General features: G+C 38.0%; 1 protein-coding gene across 4 annotated transcripts in view; it reads left to right on the top strand.

The window, feature by feature from the left end:
- The window catches only part of LOC116447765 (cadherin-6), a 103,852-nt gene that overhangs the window by 58,517 nt on the left and 25,403 nt on the right, over positions 1-19,932 (top strand). For all 4 annotated transcript variants that reach the window (XM_032117292.1, XM_032117311.1, XM_032117321.1 and 1 more), the window contains exons 3-5: positions 15,925-16,219; positions 17,650-17,769; positions 19,734-19,901. In XM_032117292.1, the coding sequence (XP_031973183.1) occupies positions 15,925-16,219; positions 17,650-17,769; positions 19,734-19,901 (583 nt within the window). The remainder of the gene's footprint in view (positions 1-15,924; positions 16,220-17,649; positions 17,770-19,733; positions 19,902-19,932) is intronic.

Below are 19,932 nucleotides of genomic sequence, written 5' to 3'. Positions count from 1 at the left end.
GCCCAGGGTGACAATCCAGAAACAGCTTGCAGGTTTTAAACCATCATATGGGGGCTAAGAAAGGAGATAATGAACAATGGGTGGGATGGGCAAGGATGTTATTCAGAAAATGAAAAGGCAGGAAATACAGCATGGTTAATGTTTACGATCATCATAATTGTGAATCTACTTGGCATCATCCTTGCATCCAAATATATTACACAACATAAGAGCCTTGCAACCATCTGTTTCAAACAAACCCCATTTCCTACATGATGGCACATGATGGTACTTACAGTGTAACGATACATAACCTCCTCCCCTACTTCCCATTCCACCTACAAAGCAAGCAAATCCTGGGACCCTCAAGGCAATAGTTCTGTTAATTCTTATTTTTCACTTTTGTGTCCCAAACAAAACGATTTTATTTTCCTCATGCTAATTACCCACTCATACTAGTGCTTACATTTTGGATCACATCTTTCCACAGATTATCCTGTTCTACTCTTGTTAGCAGTCTGCACATAGTCCTGAATTGTGTGTCCCTAGACTTCTAGCTATAGAAAAACAGCTGAACATATTAATCTTCCTCTCTAGAGAGAGACTACATGTGAAGTTCATGCTTTATTATGGAGTATTTAGATCGCTGTTCTCTGGAGCTGCAATTATTATTTTCTTATTTGTTTTTGTAACACAGTAGCATTCTCACTATGAAGCTCCAACATCATGAATGTAAATTTTGAAGGCTAGCGATAGCTAAAAAATAAAATGCCTCTTTCAGGCTTAAGACAGCCGTTGTTACTTCACCATTTGTTGTTCACAGTTGGCTTACCAAATACAGTAAACCATAAAGCTTAGAGAAATCTCTTTATTAAATTCAACATATTGTCTGTGCCTCCCTTTTCTTTTGCTGCCATTTCCCTCACTGGTGAGCATCGGTTCACAGTGGGGCAGCAGTGGGTTGAGAGCTGTGGCCAGTCAGTGTAACATTTCAAAACACAAACTGAAAATGTGTTGTGATGTGAATGCCTACTGTCGATCCATATGCGCTAATGCAGACTGTGGCTTGCTTTCACCATTAATGGGGTGAAAGAAACCTCAACATGCACTTGCAAGTACTTCAGGATGCAGTGAAGCTTGTAGTTATCATGAAAGTCTGAGGTGGCAGATGAAGGAAAGAATTGCCCTCTAGAAGGAAAAGAAAAGGAAAAAATATCAGTCCTTTCTCTCTTGTCTTCTAATTTCATTAAAAAAAACCCACCCCAAAACAGCAAAACAAAGGTTGTAAAGAAATAAAATACTGAGTGAGCTGCTAGATGTAAAAAACTTACATTAATGGAGAAGGGGGAAACATTAGCAAATGTTTATGTTAGAACTATAATTCCGACTGTTTTCTTTACAGAGTTGTTTATTTTGGAGTCGTATCATTTGATAAAGTCCCTCTATCCCCAGCTTTCTTATGCTGTGTGGTACAGGGCAGGGCTCCTGGAGAGCTCAGCTGAAGTGGCCTCTCTGTATAGGAATATTGTCCCTTTGGCATTATTTCATACTTTGTCTCTTTGTGAAACATCAAGTGGTGTTTCACATTCGATGTCTGCTGGAACAAAGAAGGTTTTAATGTGTTGCTCAGGCTCACATAATGATCATTCAGTCATCTTCAGCATATTTGTCATCTCTGCTCGTTCTGTATCTTCATGTTGGAAGGCGACATCAAGTTCAGTCAAGTCATTTGCATACCTTTTGTGTTTGGCATCATCTTATCATTAATGAAAGGTCAAGTTCCCCCCAAAAGACAGAACCAAACAACATAGCTGTAGTTTTGGCTCTATGACATACTTCCTTGTACCTAGCAGCCCTTGCAGTCAAGCTGATCGGGGCACTGGCAGAGGATTTAAAGGGCATGCAAACTGAGGTGTCAGAGCACCCATTCGTAGTTCCTTTCCACTTCATGTAGTTTTACACATTTCAGGTCAGTCGCTTAAAGCACAGTTAATGCTTCTTACAATTGCTAAAATTACTGACTATGGGAATAGCATAATTCCCACATCTTGGGAATAACAACTGCCAGGGGGTTGCCGGCAAAGAGTTAATGCCTGTGGAAGAAAACTCTTGCATGTATATTCGTGGTAATTGTAGACTCATGTGAGCTTGAGCCTCATGCTACTTCCAGGCAGATCCTGTCAGGATCTACGCCATTCACCTTATAAATATCTGTTATTTTATGTATGGAAATATTTTCTGAACAATTTCCTTTAGAATTTTTAGGCTGATAGTATCACACCAATTACATGTGCTTCAGAGAGAATTCTTTTCTTTCATGAATAATAGATATTATATAATTGGGAGAGCATAGACACAAGTATTCTCATCAAAAGAATTCCAGGCTCTCCAGTCAAAATTAATACACATTCCTAGATAGGCTATGCTGGATCTTGAACCTGAATTGGTGTGACTTCCCCTGTTTTCAGAATTTAAGTACTTTCCCCAAAGACTGTGGCTTTTCAGACATTATAGAAAGAAATATTTTATTACTGTCACTGTCCTTAGATGCATCTGATTTTTGTTACAGAACTGTTTCAAATTTACTTAAAAGGCTTCTGATTTATTAGTTTTTGTCTACTGTGGATAGTGCTTCACTCTACCAGAATTTTCTGTCTGACTCAAGGCTCTTTGGGGCCTCTGGGCAAAGTGCTGTTCCATATCCCTGAGCAGTTCTCCTTTATTCATGACAAATGGGTCCAGCATAATACACCCACTGGTCAACTCATCAATCACCTGGGTGAAGAAGTTGTCTCAGGACATTCTGCAGAAACCTGGGCTGCTTGCACACAGACATATTGCCCTTCCAGCAAACATAAGAATGATTAAAGTCCCCCAAGAGTACTATGACCTGCGATCACAGGGTTTCCTCCCTAAAGAAGGCTGCATCTGCTTCATCTCTTTGAGCAGACAGTCTGTGGCAGATACCTAATGTGATGTCTTGTGTTGGTTTGTCCTCTTATCCTGAAGATCTCAACTGATTTGTCACCTGTTCCAAAGCAAAGCTCCACCTACATGTGCTGATTATTTGCTAATCCACCTCCTTGCCTTCCTGACCTGGCTTTTGTAAGGGTCTACATCATTCTGCCGCAACATTCAGGTCATGTGAGCTTGTCCATTTACAGCTTCACTAATTGCACTTTGAGAAGTACTTATTTGGAAGAAGTATCTTCTCAATGCCAGACTTGGCTGAAGTTTCCCATGAACATTTTTCTAGTTGAAGAGTCTTCCTCAAGAGGGTCCTGTTGAGAGATAAATGTATGACCTTTTATATTGCATCTACTGTCTCACATATCCTTGATTATCTGGTTATATAACACAAACTTCTGTTTAGAAACAAAGTTGGGGAACATGAGAGAATGGAAATATTTTTCCTTTTCCCAGCTTCTGATGTATAGAACTAAATGACAGGGGCATGAAAACAGATTAAAGACTCAATTAAACCTGTGGATATGAATTAGTTTCCTTTTTGTTAAGTCTTCATTTAAATCTGAATGTGGGTTCTCATTTGTTTTAGCGTTTGTCTTTATCCTCCCTTCTTCTTCCCCCTTCTTCCTCCCTGACACACACACTTTTATATAGCATATAAAATTCATACACACATTTCAGGGTTTGATTGTCAGCATCAAGCACTCAGAATATCAAAGGGTCACCTTTGTCAGTAAGCAAAGGATGAGCATTTGCTTTCAAGTGCATCCATCAGGGAGTAGTCAGAAGCTGTTACTTGCCAAAGAAGCCTGATGTTTTATTCAACTATATCCCAGTAAAAACATTTCTGGATATAAGGCTAAGGTTTTGTTTTGTTTTGTTTTGTAGTTCATCTTTCAGATAGATTCCTCCTACCCCCACAGGAGAATAGAGGTTTTCTTGGAATTAGAAATGTATGTGCTCATATACCTTGGATTAAGATGCTGTATTTGCTTACAGTTTAATTATAAAGCATTTTTAAAAGTTCATGATTCCAAAGAAAACATCTTGTCAGTGATTAAATAGATAATTCTGACCAGTGATAAAGAGTAATCAACTGTCCCTGGGTGACTTCCCAGAGAAATCAAAGATAAATGAAGCTGGATATACAATACAGACTGATTTCACTAAATCTACACATCACATAATTTAACGAATAAGGCAAATATACTAAAATTATTATTGCCGTGCATGTTTGCTGAATGTACTCTTCTAAAAAAAAATATATTTTCTCCTAATCTCAGGAGAATACCTGCTGCCATTTTCTACTATATTATTCCCTTTTTAAATTGACTAATGCAGTACAGGACAGAGGTCCCATTATAGTCAGTGGAAGGATATTAGGCTATTGGAATTCACTTCCTCTGACTTGGAAAAAAGCTGTAAAGAAAGTTGGTGCTCTTGAATTGTAGGCAATTCAATTGTAGGTTCTAATTGAAAAATGGGATTTAGGCATGCATCCCTTCATGAACTCCATGTATTCCCATTGAATGTCATTACAAGTCAGGCACTTAATTTTCTTTAACCTCACATATGAAAGCACACATACTACTTTCCAGGGAATTTTTAAGATACCTCAAAATGCTACTTTAGCTAATATAGCCAACCTTGGAATGCAGAAACTCCCCTGCCTGCCCATTCAAACCTTTGGTGACAGTAACCTTCATCTGGGGCATAATAACAAAAACCTGAGAACAATTAGATTTTCTACCATTGGATTAAGGATAGGCCATCCCCCACAATCTAAATACAGCAAGCTGTGGCAAAGCCACAGTATTGCTAATCTTGATGCCAGTTAAATGATGCACAGTCTTTCCATGAACTAACACAGAACAAATTACACCCAAGGTTCTCAAATCATGTTATAATCATTGCATACAGAACTGGACATTGTTAACATTTTACTGCAGGGAGAATGTAGAAGCATCAAATGGTGATCTGTCTAAGATTAGGCAGGAGGACTGTGACAAAAACAGTATTAAAACCTGACAGTGTGTTTGTGGTTACAAGCCTGTCTTTCCCTTACATAGCTCGTGTTTTTGTCGAAGAAATACTCTTAAAGGTACTTCACTGAGTGAACCATGTTTGTATTTTTTTTATATATACCAAGAAAATCATCAGTGATGTCTCAGACTAAGTTTCCCATTTAGTCTTTAAGTCTCACTGTTGAAGCCAATGACTGACTGCTCAGTTAGGGTGGTAGATTGGCACTGGTGGCAATATCTGTCTCCTAATACGCCTCGTATAGCTCTTTCAAGCATTCAGAGGCTTGAATTTTCATTCCTGATCACTGAATTGTATACACTAGATAAAATAGTTTTTAAATCTATTCTAAACTTCTGCTCAGCTATTCAAGAGAGGTCTCCTAGTACTTGAGCTAGGTTGTGACAAGTCTAGAGTTGGCTAAGTCATTTCTACTTTTTAGTAAGTGAATGCTAATGTGTAAACTGAAGCAAATCCTCATGTCTATCAGGTCCTTTTGCTACTCCACAGTTGGAAAACACTAGCAAAAATAAATAATGCTTGCTTTGACAAAGAAATCCAGGTGATTAAATAGATGGACCAAAAGCATAAAATGGATTTTAGACTGCCTTGGCCTTCCTTGAAAGAAGAACAAGATCTCCACGCTTTTGTGAGGGTAATTGCAGAAGTCTGTATGATGATCTATTGTTACCAACACTACTGTTTAGCTGAAGAGAGCTCTTTGATCTTTCAAAGGCATACTGAAGCCCAACTGCTCTAAGTAAAACTGGGAAAATTCATATATACAACCCATGGATTTTTTTTTTTTTTTTTTCAAGTGAGAGGTCAGTTATTACTCAGAGTCAGAATTGTTTTGAATTCCTTAGAGTCTGAAAGGAAGACTGCTTCTTTCTTAGTATTATACAGTAGTTCAAAGAATAGCAAGAAGTTTGATAAAAGGACATGAAACTCAAGGGCCCATATGTATAGGGATCAGACTTGACACCACGGTCTCTTGTTCCTTACAAATTAAAGACCTATTTGTCTTTGTAAAGGCAAACTTTGTAAATTCCTGCTATAATTTGGCTTAGAGATAAGAGGAAGAGGAACAAATAAAACTGCATTACCACAGAAATGCTAAGTAGCACTCAGCTCAGGAGAACATGGAGGTACCTTTACATGGTTTGTAGCTTTGCCAGATGCTCATTAAGATCTGATAATCAGTTGCCCCTAGAGAGGAGGGCCATCAGAATGAGGTACCTTGCTAGTTTGATGTACTGCAGCACAGGACAAAAGCTCTTGTGCCAGTATCCCTGTTTAATCACAATGAAGAGCAGAAGCAGCTGGGGAGCCCTAGAGGAAGAAGACTTGAGAGGCCCCAGGCAATGTGGAACGGATTGACATACTCCAACTGATTTTTTGCAAAGCTGATTAGCTGTGGCTGCATGTTTGCACTTCAGGTTAGAAAACCCATTTGTGATTTTGAAGGATGTGTAATAAAGGTGTGAGTCACCAGAGTATGGATGTTTATTCTTAGTTCCATGCATTTAAAAGAGAACAACAGGTTCCCAACCACACTTTGGGCAGCCTGTTCCTTAAACCAAGGATTCCAACATCAGCCAAACTGTAGTCCCTGTCTATCTCAGGCCATGTGGGCTCACATATGGCCCTCAAAGAAAGAGACTTCCAGCTGGCCTGAAGGGTGTGAGCCTGAGGTTCCAAAGTGAAAGAACACGTTACATCTTGTCTCTGGTCCAGTGACGAATTCTTATTCCTTTGCCCTTTATATCTCTTACCCTTTTTATTTTTTTTACTCCAACAGCCTATATTCTTATGGTAGTGACTTTTTTGTATTCTATTTGTTTTGAAATCAAATGCCTCTGTCTTTTATACTTAGTTTGCCTTTCGAGTACCTGGTTGCTTCTGAATCTTGAAATATGCTTAGTGGTTTTTGTTCTGTTCATTTTCTGAATGTGTTCATCTCCACAAAACCAATTTTCGCCTCACTTAGTGTCATTTATTTATAGGGAACAGACTGGCACTGCTGCTTTTGAGAATGAACATGAAAGTTCACTGACATTTTGATACTCTCAAGAAACAGAAAGACAACATCGCCGTGATATTTTTTTTAATTTCTCCTGTAATTCTTAATATCAGGACAATATGTTTTGCAGATGATACTGCTGTTACTGAACACTTACAGCTTTTTTCGCTGTTTGTAGTGGGTGCAATTTTAGCTTTTTTTTTTGTTCTTCCATCTCATGGCTGCTTTCTTTTTTCTTTTTTTTTTTTTAAAGCCAATACTTCGGTTAAAGGGTACCCATAAAGAATATTGTTGTTTTACCCTTTACATGTTATGCACTGAGGTGGTTATCTTAATAAAGCATTTAACTTATGTTTTAATAGTTCAAGTATGGAATTCCCATGTCCTGTACTGTTTTTTATTAGTAATATTTCAATATTTACTGAGTTTTTCTGCTAATCTGCCTGTTTGCATGGAACCAGGGCTGATACGCATTTTGTAAACAAGGTGTCTTGCAGATATGTTCTTTCTATAAAATCACAGCCTGCTATGTATTATTATATTAATAGGATTCCACAGCAGAGTGAGCCAGGTTTTGAGGTATTCTTGGGTTTGCTATACTAACTCTTATGGATCAAAAAAGTAAGCACAATCAAATAGACATAGTATATATTTCAGTAACTCCAAAGAAACCAACACCCTAAAATGCAGGAACCTCCTATAATCTCAGTAATTCTTCAGTGCTATATTGCATTAATTTTTATAAATTTAATATTTTCAATCAGGAGTTGGAATACTCGATCCTGATAAATCCGTTCCAACTCAACATATTCAGTAATTCTATGATTCTTGATTTCAGTCTTATCCTTTATTATGAGATTATATAATATTTTTCTCATAATATTTACTCAAATTATGAGAGTAGTGAAAGAGAGCTATTTAAAATGGAAGGAATAAAAACAGGAAAAAAAGGCAATATTCATGAAATAAGAGTTATTAAGAAAAAAATCTAATAGACAATGCATGGTCATAAAATGGAAAGAGAAGGAGCAGGAGAAAGAGAAAAATCCGGAGTGTTTTAGTCAGGAAGAACTAGTTTGATACTGCAATGAAAATAGCAAATCTTTGTACAATCTAACGCAGATTGTTCCAAGATCTATGTGTGTTGTTACAGACAGAAGGCCAATTGAAATGCAGCATTTACAGAAAACCAGCTAGGAGCATCAGCCCTTCTTATCTGGCCTTTTCTTCACTGGCTCTTTTTGGAATCCACTTGACTTGAAAACAAGATACTGATGTTTCCAGGTTTCCAGCTGAGGACTCAGAAGTGCCTATTTTGCAAGCAAAGGCTGTATATAGGCTGGGAGTCTAGCAAAAAAAAAGAGAGCATATGGAATTGTTATCTATAAATGCAGGATGAGGAAGAATATATGTATGTGGGAGGAAGCTCTTAAAACAGAAAAATAATGCTGGCACAAAAACAGCACATCTAGTTCGGCAAACAAGATCTTTTCTGATCTCCATAGCAGCACTTTCTTCAAACTGGAACTGTGTACCTGTTGCACCTCTTTCTTTGCTAGGCATGGTGAGAGCCAAGCAAGATAAAACTACATTAAAAACCTCAAGCACTCAGGAATCAGTCACACTGAACCATATTCAGGTTTACTGTATTAACTCTAGTACAGGAACTGTACTTACCATACTAAACTAATCACTTACTGTAGTTAGCCAGTTCAATTATTCTGTAAACTGTGACATCTGTAAGGTCAAGAAAGTAATTAAAAATGAAGACTGCTGATTGTTTAGGATAGCAGATCTCAGGTTAGTGAGGAGATACAAAAGAGTGATAATCTACTTTAGGTACCTATGGTAACAGTTTAAATACAGCCCCTGTGTAAAAGCATTACTCCTGACAGCTGTACTTCAGGAACCATGGTGCCGTGATCAGATAGCACTGGGTCTGTTCACATTTCTTTTTAATCTTGTCAAATATTTTTAATTGGTTTACTTTCTTTGAAAGTGGCAGTGTGAATCTTTCTTCAAAGTCTGTTTCTTGATTTTTGAGGCTACAGAGTATAAAGCTTACTAAAATCTTCAAATTGCTTTATATAAGAGTGGAAAGGAATCATCTCTTCTAGTTTCTGTAAGCACCAAGATTTGGAATCACTGTAGCATCTTTCTCCCATTGTCTTCCAAACTACTTTTAAGCATCTAGCTATCTGATCATCAGCTTCAGCAGTCTAGCCTCTATCTCTGTCCACTGGCCTCCTCTAAATAGTTCTAAAGCCATTAACTTATTTCAGTTAATTTTATAGAGGAATAAATGTGTCAAAATCATTAATCTCATGTACAGTTTGAAGAACAGTAGCTACATCAGGCAAATAAACCTACTTTTTGCCTTGACTGTCTGGTCAGCTGGCTGTTCCATAGATACACACATAAACCACCACCAACTATGGTCCATGATGGTTCTTCTCCAGGAAGCATGTAGGGAACATGAATAGTACCATTTTGCAGTTTCTAGAGGAGAGGATTTAAAGACAAGGGCCAGAACAGGAAGTAGCCAGCACCATGCAGTGAGGTGAGTGATATGAGGGAGACAGGAGGCTTTGGCTTAGGGCTAAATTGGATAGGGAGGTTATGTGGTGTAGGGAAGGATCCAGAGCTTAGCTTAAAGGAGACCAAAACCACCATGGCTCACGCATCCACAGGAAATCTGTCATTTCTGGTGCTGCTGGATCTCTTCATGGACCTTCTGAAATATCTTTTGGAAGAAAGGATCTTTTATGTCTTGAAATAAATTATTTGTGTATGTGTTTGCCCATGATATATTTTGTGTATATGGAGGTATATGGAATCCATATGTAGTGTTTGGGGGGGGGGGGGGGGTTGTGCATTGGAAAGAAGTCTATACCTAAACTTCAGCAAAATACATATAAATATTACCTAATGCACAAAGCCACAGAGTCACCAAGTAGAGCAAAAAGGTTTGGTGCTGATTATTTGAGGATACTAAAGGAGTTGGTTATTATAGTAATTAAGGGGTTTTGTTGATGCTATAGGGGTAAAGAGCCCCAGGAGAGCCAAGGAAGAGTGTAAGGTTGTTATTACTCTTACTATTACAGTATTAGCAGTCTCTTTTTGCATGCTTTGTTTTTTCTGAATGCTTCGGTATTGTGCTGTGAAACCTCGCACAATACATGTAGTTGAATTTGTTCATTATTAGACAGTATTTTGGTGTTCGGATATATTAAATTTGGAGCAAAATCATGTGCTATGAATACTCACAGGAGTAAAAACATGATTCTCTATGTTAGCCACCTACCAACTGCTTGCTTACTATTTTAATAGTTGATCTCCATTAATGTGTTAGGAAACAAAAATGTGACCACACCAACTCCAGAATATCAAGTCCCTCGTAAAAATAGAAACAAATAATAAGATGCAACAGGCAGTTTATTTGTGGATAATTGTGGGTTGATGGTTCAGTGTGTACATCCCAAGGTCAGTTGACTTTGATCTTTGCAGAGATTCAGTAACTGCTCTGAAATTCAGTGACAAGCATGTTATATTCACAAAAGGAAAGGGAACTTGGTCTGTAGGGTGAGTAGAAAACCATTTTACCCACTGAGTTGCCAGGTATCGTAACCAGCAATATGACATTAGTGGGAGCTAAACTGCAATTTACAGCTGTCTTTCATAACCTAAAGCCACTTCATGAATGAGATTAACTATGCTGTTTAAATCAGCGTTGCAGAATGAGGTAGAGGAGGGGTGTTATTTAACTCTGGAGAATAGCCATGGCCTGCAATTTCAATTTTTTGGAATTTAATTGCCACAGCAGTAGAAGTACATTTTCAGTAGAACCTTGTTACAAATACCCGTACTAGGAAGCCGCTTCTCTCTGGTGTATTCTATTTAAACACACAAGAAAGTTAGTGGTTAGTCTTAACCTATTAAAACATATGGGGTCTCACTTCAATTATTCCGTTTTGGTCCTGACGTTTCATAAAGTTTCATATCAAGGTGAATTTAGCATGTTGAGAAAAGGGCCCAAAATTCAGGCCGCAGCCCTGACTGTCCCTGTCCCTCTGCCCAGAGCCCAGGACCCCAAGTCAGTCCCATGGCCCTGCCCCAGAAACACCACAGCAGGACCAGTCTCCAGCTCCCCACAGCCCTGCCCAGGCATCACAGGAGGTGCCCAGTACCCAGCACTGGGGCTGTCCTGGTCACCTGTGGCTGCCCTGCTCCTGTCTGGGGTGGTGGGACAGGCCATGGCTGCCAGGCCTTGCCATCGCCCACCTGGGGAGATGCTATTCCCTGCACCACAGCAGTTTATAGTCCTGTTGCAATAGCACTTGGAAGATGCCCTTAAATTCTTCCCACGTGCTTTGCTGAAGGAATTCCTGAGTGTGTAGAATGGGTCCAACTTAATTTTTTAAATCCTGGTAAAGTTTTCCTGGAGTATTACTTTAAAATGAAGCAATGCTACCTGTTGGAGATGAACATAAATGCTGTCAATATATTCAGTCCAGAAAAAAATAAAAAAAATAAAATGTTCATGTAAAAGTACTTTGAGCAGATATTTCATGTCCCTTTTTCTTGATGTCGTGCTGAAGACAGTCCATCTTCCCTTGGATATTCTGGAAGGGTCTGCCAGAGATACTGTGGAGAACAAGGCTACTCTGGATTGTGGCTAATTTTGAGAAAAAAAAACCCCAAACCAAAGAACGACCAGCTCTTACTTTAAAGTTAGTATGTATATGACAACAAGCAGAATGTCTGATACAAGGAGCTATTGCTGTAGTCCTGAGGGCTCTTAAAACACCTCTTCCTTCAGGAGGAATGAAACCTTCCCCATGTCCAGGCATATGTATTTGAATGGTTTGGGCCAGGACATTTGGGAGGAACAGGAGAAAGATAGGGGCTGGAGAGTTTTCTGTGACTGTAAGTCATTAAAAGCAAACCAGATGGTTCACTTTACAGTGGTATTAAAGCAAAATGAGTAAAAGTGTGCCTAGGGCATAGTAAAATCTTTAATTTGTCATTTATCCTCAGCCTTAGCCAGTGATTGATGGACAGTGTCTCAAGATTGTCCAGATTAGATTCTGAATGAATCAATTTATTATAATATTAATACAGTGCAATTGCTGATGCGTTTACTTTTTATTGCTCTTCACCATTTTGCTTACCTTTTGGGTATTGCTCAGTTCAGCCACCAGTTGAAATGAGCACCCTTCAGTAACACTTAGTTCCCACGGAAGTAAAAATTTTGTCTTAAAGTGGAGTCTTTAAAATATTGGCTGAAGTAACTTTGTCTTGAGGAATGGTAATATGATACAGCCCAGATTATGTGAGTGCTGTCTCCCAAACATTTTATTCCAGCCTGTGACTATCTGCCATGGCCCTTTTATTTGACTAACTTTATGCAGAGCATAATGGACACTCTTTTGCAATATGGGTGAGTAAACAGAGTGAAGCTATAATATCTTGTATTGGCTAGCAACAGTCCTGCTAAAAGCATCTGCGGTATAATTTATGCACATACTTCATTACAGCAAACTTTCTTTGCAAGGAGGTGTCTGGGTAGTGAAAAATAACTTCAACTTAAAAGGAAAATGGGGTTGTTATTACCATTCATTTCATCCTCATAGCCTCACAGTGGTGCTAAGTTTTATATACAAAACCCATCAACTGTATTTTTAACTACATCTCACCTCCAGGCCTTTCATCAAGACTCAATTTGCACTATTTTTTTTCCTTTAATTTTATTTGAATTTTTTTTTTTTAACCTGGTAACAGTAGCAATTTCCCTCTTCATACAGGTCACACAAAGAAAATATTACTTCCAAGATAAACTGATACTTAAGAAAAAGTAAAAGAGAAGATTGTCTTTACCTGGGTAGAACTTTTCTACCAAAGAAAGAGTCAAGGACAGATAAAGTAATCTAAAATAATAAATCTTTCTTCTTTTTTTTTTTTTTTTTAATATTTTCCTCACAAAGGAATGTTGCATATTTATTATCTTTGAGAAATGTTTCTAGAGATCTGCTTGGCTTTTTTTTTTTTTTCTGAATAGAAGGGAAAAAAATCCAAACTATTTTGGTAATATAGTCATTGTCCCAGGAATTAAGCAGGTGATACAGGTCTGTCCCACAAGTACTTTATGGTGACAACTATCCTCCTTTACTGTAATCAAATAAATTTCAGTCATACTTTTAGAGACCCTTTGTGAACCAGGTTCATGAGGCCACACGTGATGATACGCAGTAAGTCCATTGTTGGTTTGAAGAACAAGCATTCAGCCAGCCTTAACTCTCTGTGACACACATGTAGGACATGACCTCCCCCAGGTCAAGTTCTCACAGTAAATTATCCATGTACAGGCTGGCTAACTGAGCACTTAGTTTGTAGGAAAGCTGTAAAACTAAAGATACCCAAGTTGGAAAGGTTTATGTCAGAGGGAGCTTTTTTTTTCAAAAGTTAGTGATTTAGATGGAGGTCTAAAGATTGAACCTTGGGTGAGGATCATCTCATTCTCAGTGTTGATGACACTGAGATATACTTTGTCTTGGTATCCAGAATCACAGTGGGTCTTACACAGGTGGGTTAATTTTGGAGGAGAAGTGGAAATTTAATAAACAATTGACATGAAAATACCAAGTTTCCATTTTTAGTTCTTTAAGTAGTCTAGGCTAGTTAAAGAATATTATGGAAAACTATTCCCAGTGGTTCCAACACCTTTTCTATCTTGACCTTTTTTTGCTGCTTTGTTCGTTGAAACCAAGTTTAATTAAAATGGTGACAAAAATTAGCTTGAGAGTTCAGCCTTTACCAAGTCTCAAAACAGCACACTATTCCATGACTCATATGAATTAATAATAGTCTGTTACTGAGGGCTGTTTTTGTGCCATTCTGATACAGACAAAGTTAAACAGGCTTTCAAGGCAGACAGAAGTTGAATTTTTGATGTGAAACAATCATAAAAATACACAGTTTTAAAATAAAATTATTTTCATGCCTTTTCTGTTGCAGGTTGCCTTTAAGGAAAGTTCTATTCAAACAACCTATTGAAATTGCATCCTGCAGTAGACTTCTGGTCTGACTTCTGAAGAAGCTGGTCTGATAGATGTTTTTTAGAGTCTGAAGCTATGTTCTAGTAAATAATGTAATTCCTCTAGGCCCCCTGGCCAAGGAAATTGGCTAACTGAATAGGACTCAAGAGACCTGAACTCTATTCCAAATTTCAAGACTAGCCTTCTGGGAAACTTTGTTATCCAAAAACAGAGCAAATGGTATTGACTGGTTTTGTGAAGGGATGTGAAATCTGTTTATGAAAAATTCTGCACAGAACCTAGTTATTGCTATTCTTATTATCAAGAGAAAGGGCTCTGTGCAAAATTACACAGAATACCCATTTTCTCCCTGAAGGAGAAAATTAAGAAGAGCGCTTCAGCATGTCTGCTAATGATTAACCATGCCAAAGTTACAATATTTTGCATTATTGGACAGTCTTGGAATGTGTGGTGACAGAGAGTTTTACCCTTAAAGGCAGAGTTTTTGCATGGAGAATGCTTTCTCTAGGGATCATTGGCATATGCACACACAGTGGAGCTCTGTGCCACCAAGTGTGTTGTCTGTGGATTTCTGATCTGAGCAGAAAGTTGGAGGAATCCCAAAACATTGACCATATGGTCATGCTGGAGGCTGCCCTTCCAGCATGGTAGGGGCATAGCCAGGCACTGCTGGAGTCTATGCCAAGATTTTTAAATCTACAAATCTTTCTGTCCTCTGCATGCTATCCAGCAATGCTAAGTGCTTTGCAACACGCTCAACCAGGGGGTTTTTTTTCTAACTTTTATTCAGGAAAAGAGAAGCAAAGAGCTGGTTGAGAAAGTCCAGCTCTTCTGACTCATAAACATGTTTTCTCTATGAAAGAAATTATTTCCAGGAATCTGCTGCCTAACAGGTTTTTTTTTCCCATTAGTTTCAGTACCTATGCTCTTTGGAAGCCATTTTAATGTTTCATTTTGTTAAATTTTTATTTTCTATAACAATAAAATAAATTGTAGTTGAGTAGCCTGCATTTTAAGGCCGGGGGAATAAATAAGGCTTTATCGAAGGAATGCCCATAGGGGTATGATTTAGTCAGTTACATGTTTTGTGCCACTCAACAGCATTTCAAGAGATGTGGAAATCATCTGAGGAAATAAAAGATGATGGTTTGGGCAGCTCATGCTTTGTATGCTAATTGCCATCATTCTCTTCTTTCCCTTTCCCCCACCATGTTTCAGCTTTGTCCATGCCCCTTTGGATAAGGCAACTGATCACTTCCAGTGCTGTAATGGTCTATTATACCTGCCTGCCTCTGCCCTTAGTTTGCCAGATCTGTGAATGCATGTATTTATCTGCTGTTTGTATATGTGTTTGATAGATTATTTTATTGTACACTATGTGATATATTACATAATGTCCATGGGGCATAAGAGCCAAGCACCCGGAATTTAAACTCAAGAAATAGCTTGACTGGCCACTTTTTAATTCTTTGCTTACTTCAATTCCCAAATCCACTGGTTTTCCACTGTAGGATATCATTGCCCTATATAATATTCCTAGTATTCCACCTAAGCCACTAGCATTTGGATTTGATTGATGTATATTTAGCTTGGGAAATTGGTCTGCAGCTTCACTTTGTGGTTATCCTCAGGCAATTTCTTACAATATTGCAGACCATTTCAGTTCTGACATCAAGACACAACTCTATCTACTCACTGCTTCTACTATAGTATCAACTCATTTCCCAAAAGCAGTGTACAGCCTTCTGGCTGAGTATTACTGATAGGAAAGCATATATCATGATATCAGTTAAAGTATCTAGAATTGTGTCCCAAATATTTATTTATTTATTTTCCTTTCTTTTTTTTTTTTTTTTTTAATTCCCATTTCACCACCAGCTGCATTCAGACCAGGATAAAGGAGATGGATCACTTAAATACATCCTTTCTGGAGATGGAGCAGGAGACCTCTTCATTATCAATGAAAACACTGGTGACATCCAGGCCACAAAGAGACTAGACAGGGAAGAAAAGCCTGTATACATACTCCGTGCCCAGGCTATAAACAGAAGGACTGGAAGACCAGTGGAACCAGAATCTGAGTTCATCATTAAGATCCATGATATCAATGACAATGAGCCAATGTTTACAAAGGACGTTTACAATGCCAGCATTCCCGAAATGTCAGATGTTGGTAGGTGCTAACTAATAACTGATTTCAGTGTCTGGTCTGGCGTCTTTCTGTGGAGTTATTGAAGAGCCCAGAGTTTACAAGTGTTGAAGGGAGACATCTGCTGTTTGAGTCTGGAGTAATAGCACCTCAGACATTTAAAAAACATAAAAATCCAGGAAAATAGTGGCAACGATTTGCTGGAATAAGAGGTGTCAGCTGGGTATGCTCCCTCTGTTTTAGCACAAAAAATACATGTTGATACTGTCTGGTTTAACGTCAATGAAAGTGAGTCGAGCTCCTTTACGCAACCCCAGAGTTTAACACACATTGTTAATATGGTTTAGTAGCAGTGTAGTAATACGGTATTCCATGGTCACCTGTGTCAATACCACTTCTAGATCTGTTCAGCAACCCTTCTTTAGTTCAGGAAAGTAAACAAAATGGAAAAGGGTAGATAGAGAAGGGGTTGTACACATTTCTGTCACCCACTGGTTCTCAGATATGCCATTAACTTCCTATAACCTTTGTTGTTCTTTCCATTCAAAAAAAAAAAAAGAGCTCCAGAGTCCCTTGAAGTCCACTGAAATATTTCTATTGATTTAAAATATACTGAGCTGTAAAAATCAATTAAGACAAGAAAAAGAACTTCCTTGGAAAATTATTTTAAGATGGGATCTTTTCCTGAGAAGTTGACAGGTTTTGATTCTTTGATTCTTAGGGAGATGATTTTGATTTCTTTGTCAGAGAGCAATGGATGGTTGAATTCCAAGAAGCACATTTCTAATTTGAAATAATGTCCAGGGAGAGAAGCATTAATTAATCATGATCAAGAATGAGATTAAAATAAAGCTCAAGCAATATGAAAATAAAGACTTTGGGGCATACTCTCTCCCCTCATTCATGGGACTTGTCATGTGGATGAAAACTCATCTGGTGAAGTGAGAACCTAGTATTCACATTTTAATATGTGAACACCGTATTCACAAATGGTTTTAAATGCCAAAATCTAAGCTAACTTTTTGTTTCTTAACACTTTGCCTAGGATTCAACACCATTTCTTTCTCTAGAAGACACATGAAAAACTGTATTTACATTCCTCTGTCAAATACATTACGAGCATGAGTAAATTTGCAAAAGTATATTCTAGACCTAGATTCAGATTCCGAATGCTTTCAATATCTGGAGAAGGGTGCATTTCTGTTTCCTTCATGAGAAACACGATGAAGGATCCACATATCAATAACTGTGTGTTTGAATGAGTTGAGAATAAGACAGGTATCATTTTGAGTTTATGTCCTTCATGAACAGAGAAAATTCTACAAAATAAGATATTTCTAACTTCCTGCCACAAGTCTAACTTGAACATGAATTATTTTTTTCTCTACATCATAAACTGCCTTGGCCGTGAAAAAACCTAATAATTTTTATTTTTTTTTAATATTTCATTGCAGGTACCTTTGTTGTGCAAGTCACTGCAACTGATGCCGATGACCCTACTTATGGCAACAGTGCTAAAGTTGTCTACAGCATTCTCCAGGGACAACCATATTTCTCCGTTGAATCTGAGACAGGTCAGGGGACCTTATCTGTCATTCTCTGACAATGTCTGTAATTCAAAATGACATGCTAAGCCAAGCTAGGATATATTAGTAAAAAAACTTTGAAGAGATTACATCTTACTCAGTGCAAAATCTGACAAATTTAATAGAGTGATGCATCTGTAAACATGACAACTACAATATTTTAATCTTACCAGCAAAGTCTAATAAATACAATTAGTACTGGATGTGAATCAGTTTTCAATCATTTTTAACAAGCAGTGGGTACGGAGACTGCAGTGGATGCTTAAATTAAACCAAATAGGTTGGCTTTTAGATGAAAGAGAGCAACAGGTGGGTGTGGAAAAAAGTGCTTAATCCTCATAGATCTTGATAATGGCTAAATTAAGACTAAGGGTTTGTTCAGGTGAGGTTTTTTTCTCCGTCTGCTTCTTCAAAACTTGTTTAAAGTAATCATAATTTCTGTACATCTGCAACATATCACTTTAATGCTAATTTTATGAAAGAAATCTTAATTAAGAGTAATGATGGAAGAGGTAAAATTGACTGTTGCGCTAAACTAGAAGATCACAAATAGAATCCCAAAGTTCTGAGTTCTGTTTTTGGAAGATGTTTAAATTATACACAGTGACTCGAATTTTTAATGGTCTGACTAACAGACAGCTTTGGAACCTGTGCATGTACAACATACATATTCTGTCTGATTGAATCTGGTGTACCATTGACTACCTGAGAATGTAGGTAGTCTCTTCCCAAGCTTTCTGACTAAGTTTTCCAAAAAGAAACAAATAATCTCAAGAAACTCCTTCAGTGGAAACATCCACTGTGTTAGGTCGCTGGAAGCTTGGGAAATTGGTTCTCCTCAGCATGCTTACAGGAAAGAAATAGATTATCCCAGGCAATCAGGTTTAGGATTGTTTCTTACATAAATCTTAGAAGCTCAGGCAGGGAGAAGGAAAGAGAGACTGTATGTCTCAAACTGAAACCTGAGCTGAAAGGGTGTGCACAATTCTGAAAAGGGAGAGAGCCAAGTTCAAAGGGAGCTTCCCTTCAAGCACAAGGTATTGGATAACACAAGCCAGGATTTTTGCACTGATGCACTTTTTCTGACTTTGACAGTACAGTATGTGCTCTTCCAGACTTATAATAAGGATAAAGTAGCTGGGAGTTCACCACTAATAAACTTCTATCGAGAGGTTTTTATGGGGCACGGGAAGCTAAGTAAACCACAGTCTTGATCTTCCTGCCATGGAAATCAATTGCAGAACTCCTAGAGTGAAACATGTCTCTTTCAAAGCCACTGTGAATTTTGTCATGGATTTCCGTACTTGAATTTCACCCCTTTTGCCTACAAAGGAGTCAGTTCTCACCTTAAGAGACCCAGTGAGAAGGCAAGCATTTTGCTTCATGGTAAATCTGAATGATTGAATTTCAATAGGAGTTGGCTTTATAACTGATACTTGTGCCTTTGAAGAAGGAAGTGACTGGCAAATCGTTTCAATCGATGTATAAATAGAAATATATATACTCAGGCATGTTTGGATGCTCATAATGTTCTTAATTAATTTTGCTTCTTCCATTTAATGTTGTTGCACTCTTTAATGGTGTCTTGCTGAAGTTAGCTCTTCTTTTTTTTTACCACATCTGTCAAAATAATGAACAAACAGCTTTTTTCCAGTTCAATAAGAAATTTTAGCATGGAGCTGAAAGAGGGTAAATAGTGATGTAAAATAACACAGCTCACAAATAACTAGAACATCTTTCTGTGGGTACCACTAATACTGTGTCTGTCACATAGGCAGTAGCCTGAGATGTGGCATGACAAGTCTGTAATTTAATGAACCATCTCATAACAGTAAATATTTGTACTGGACAAAGTTTACTTACTACACAGAGATTGTTTTGTTCTTTTAATAAGAATTTCCATCAAAGTCACTACCTATGAACTCCCCACTCTTTAATTTTCATATTTACAGGCATTATTAAAACTGCTTTACTGAACATGGACCGTGAAAATAGGGAGCAATACCAAGTGGTCATCCAGGCTAAAGACATGGGAGGCCAGATGGGCGGATTATCAGGAACCACCACCGTGAACATCACATTGACTGATGTAAACGACAATCCACCTCGCTTCCCCCAGAGTATGGAATATTTACATTCCGTGTTGTAACA

Source organism: Corvus moneduloides, chromosome 1, assembly GCF_009650955.1.
Source record: "Corvus moneduloides isolate bCorMon1 chromosome 1, bCorMon1.pri, whole genome shotgun sequence".
Classification (NCBI taxonomy): Eukaryota; Metazoa; Chordata; class Aves; order Passeriformes; family Corvidae; genus Corvus; species Corvus moneduloides.
The sequence above is the reverse complement of the archived record's forward strand: the minus strand, read 5'-3'. Positions and strand labels throughout refer to the sequence as shown.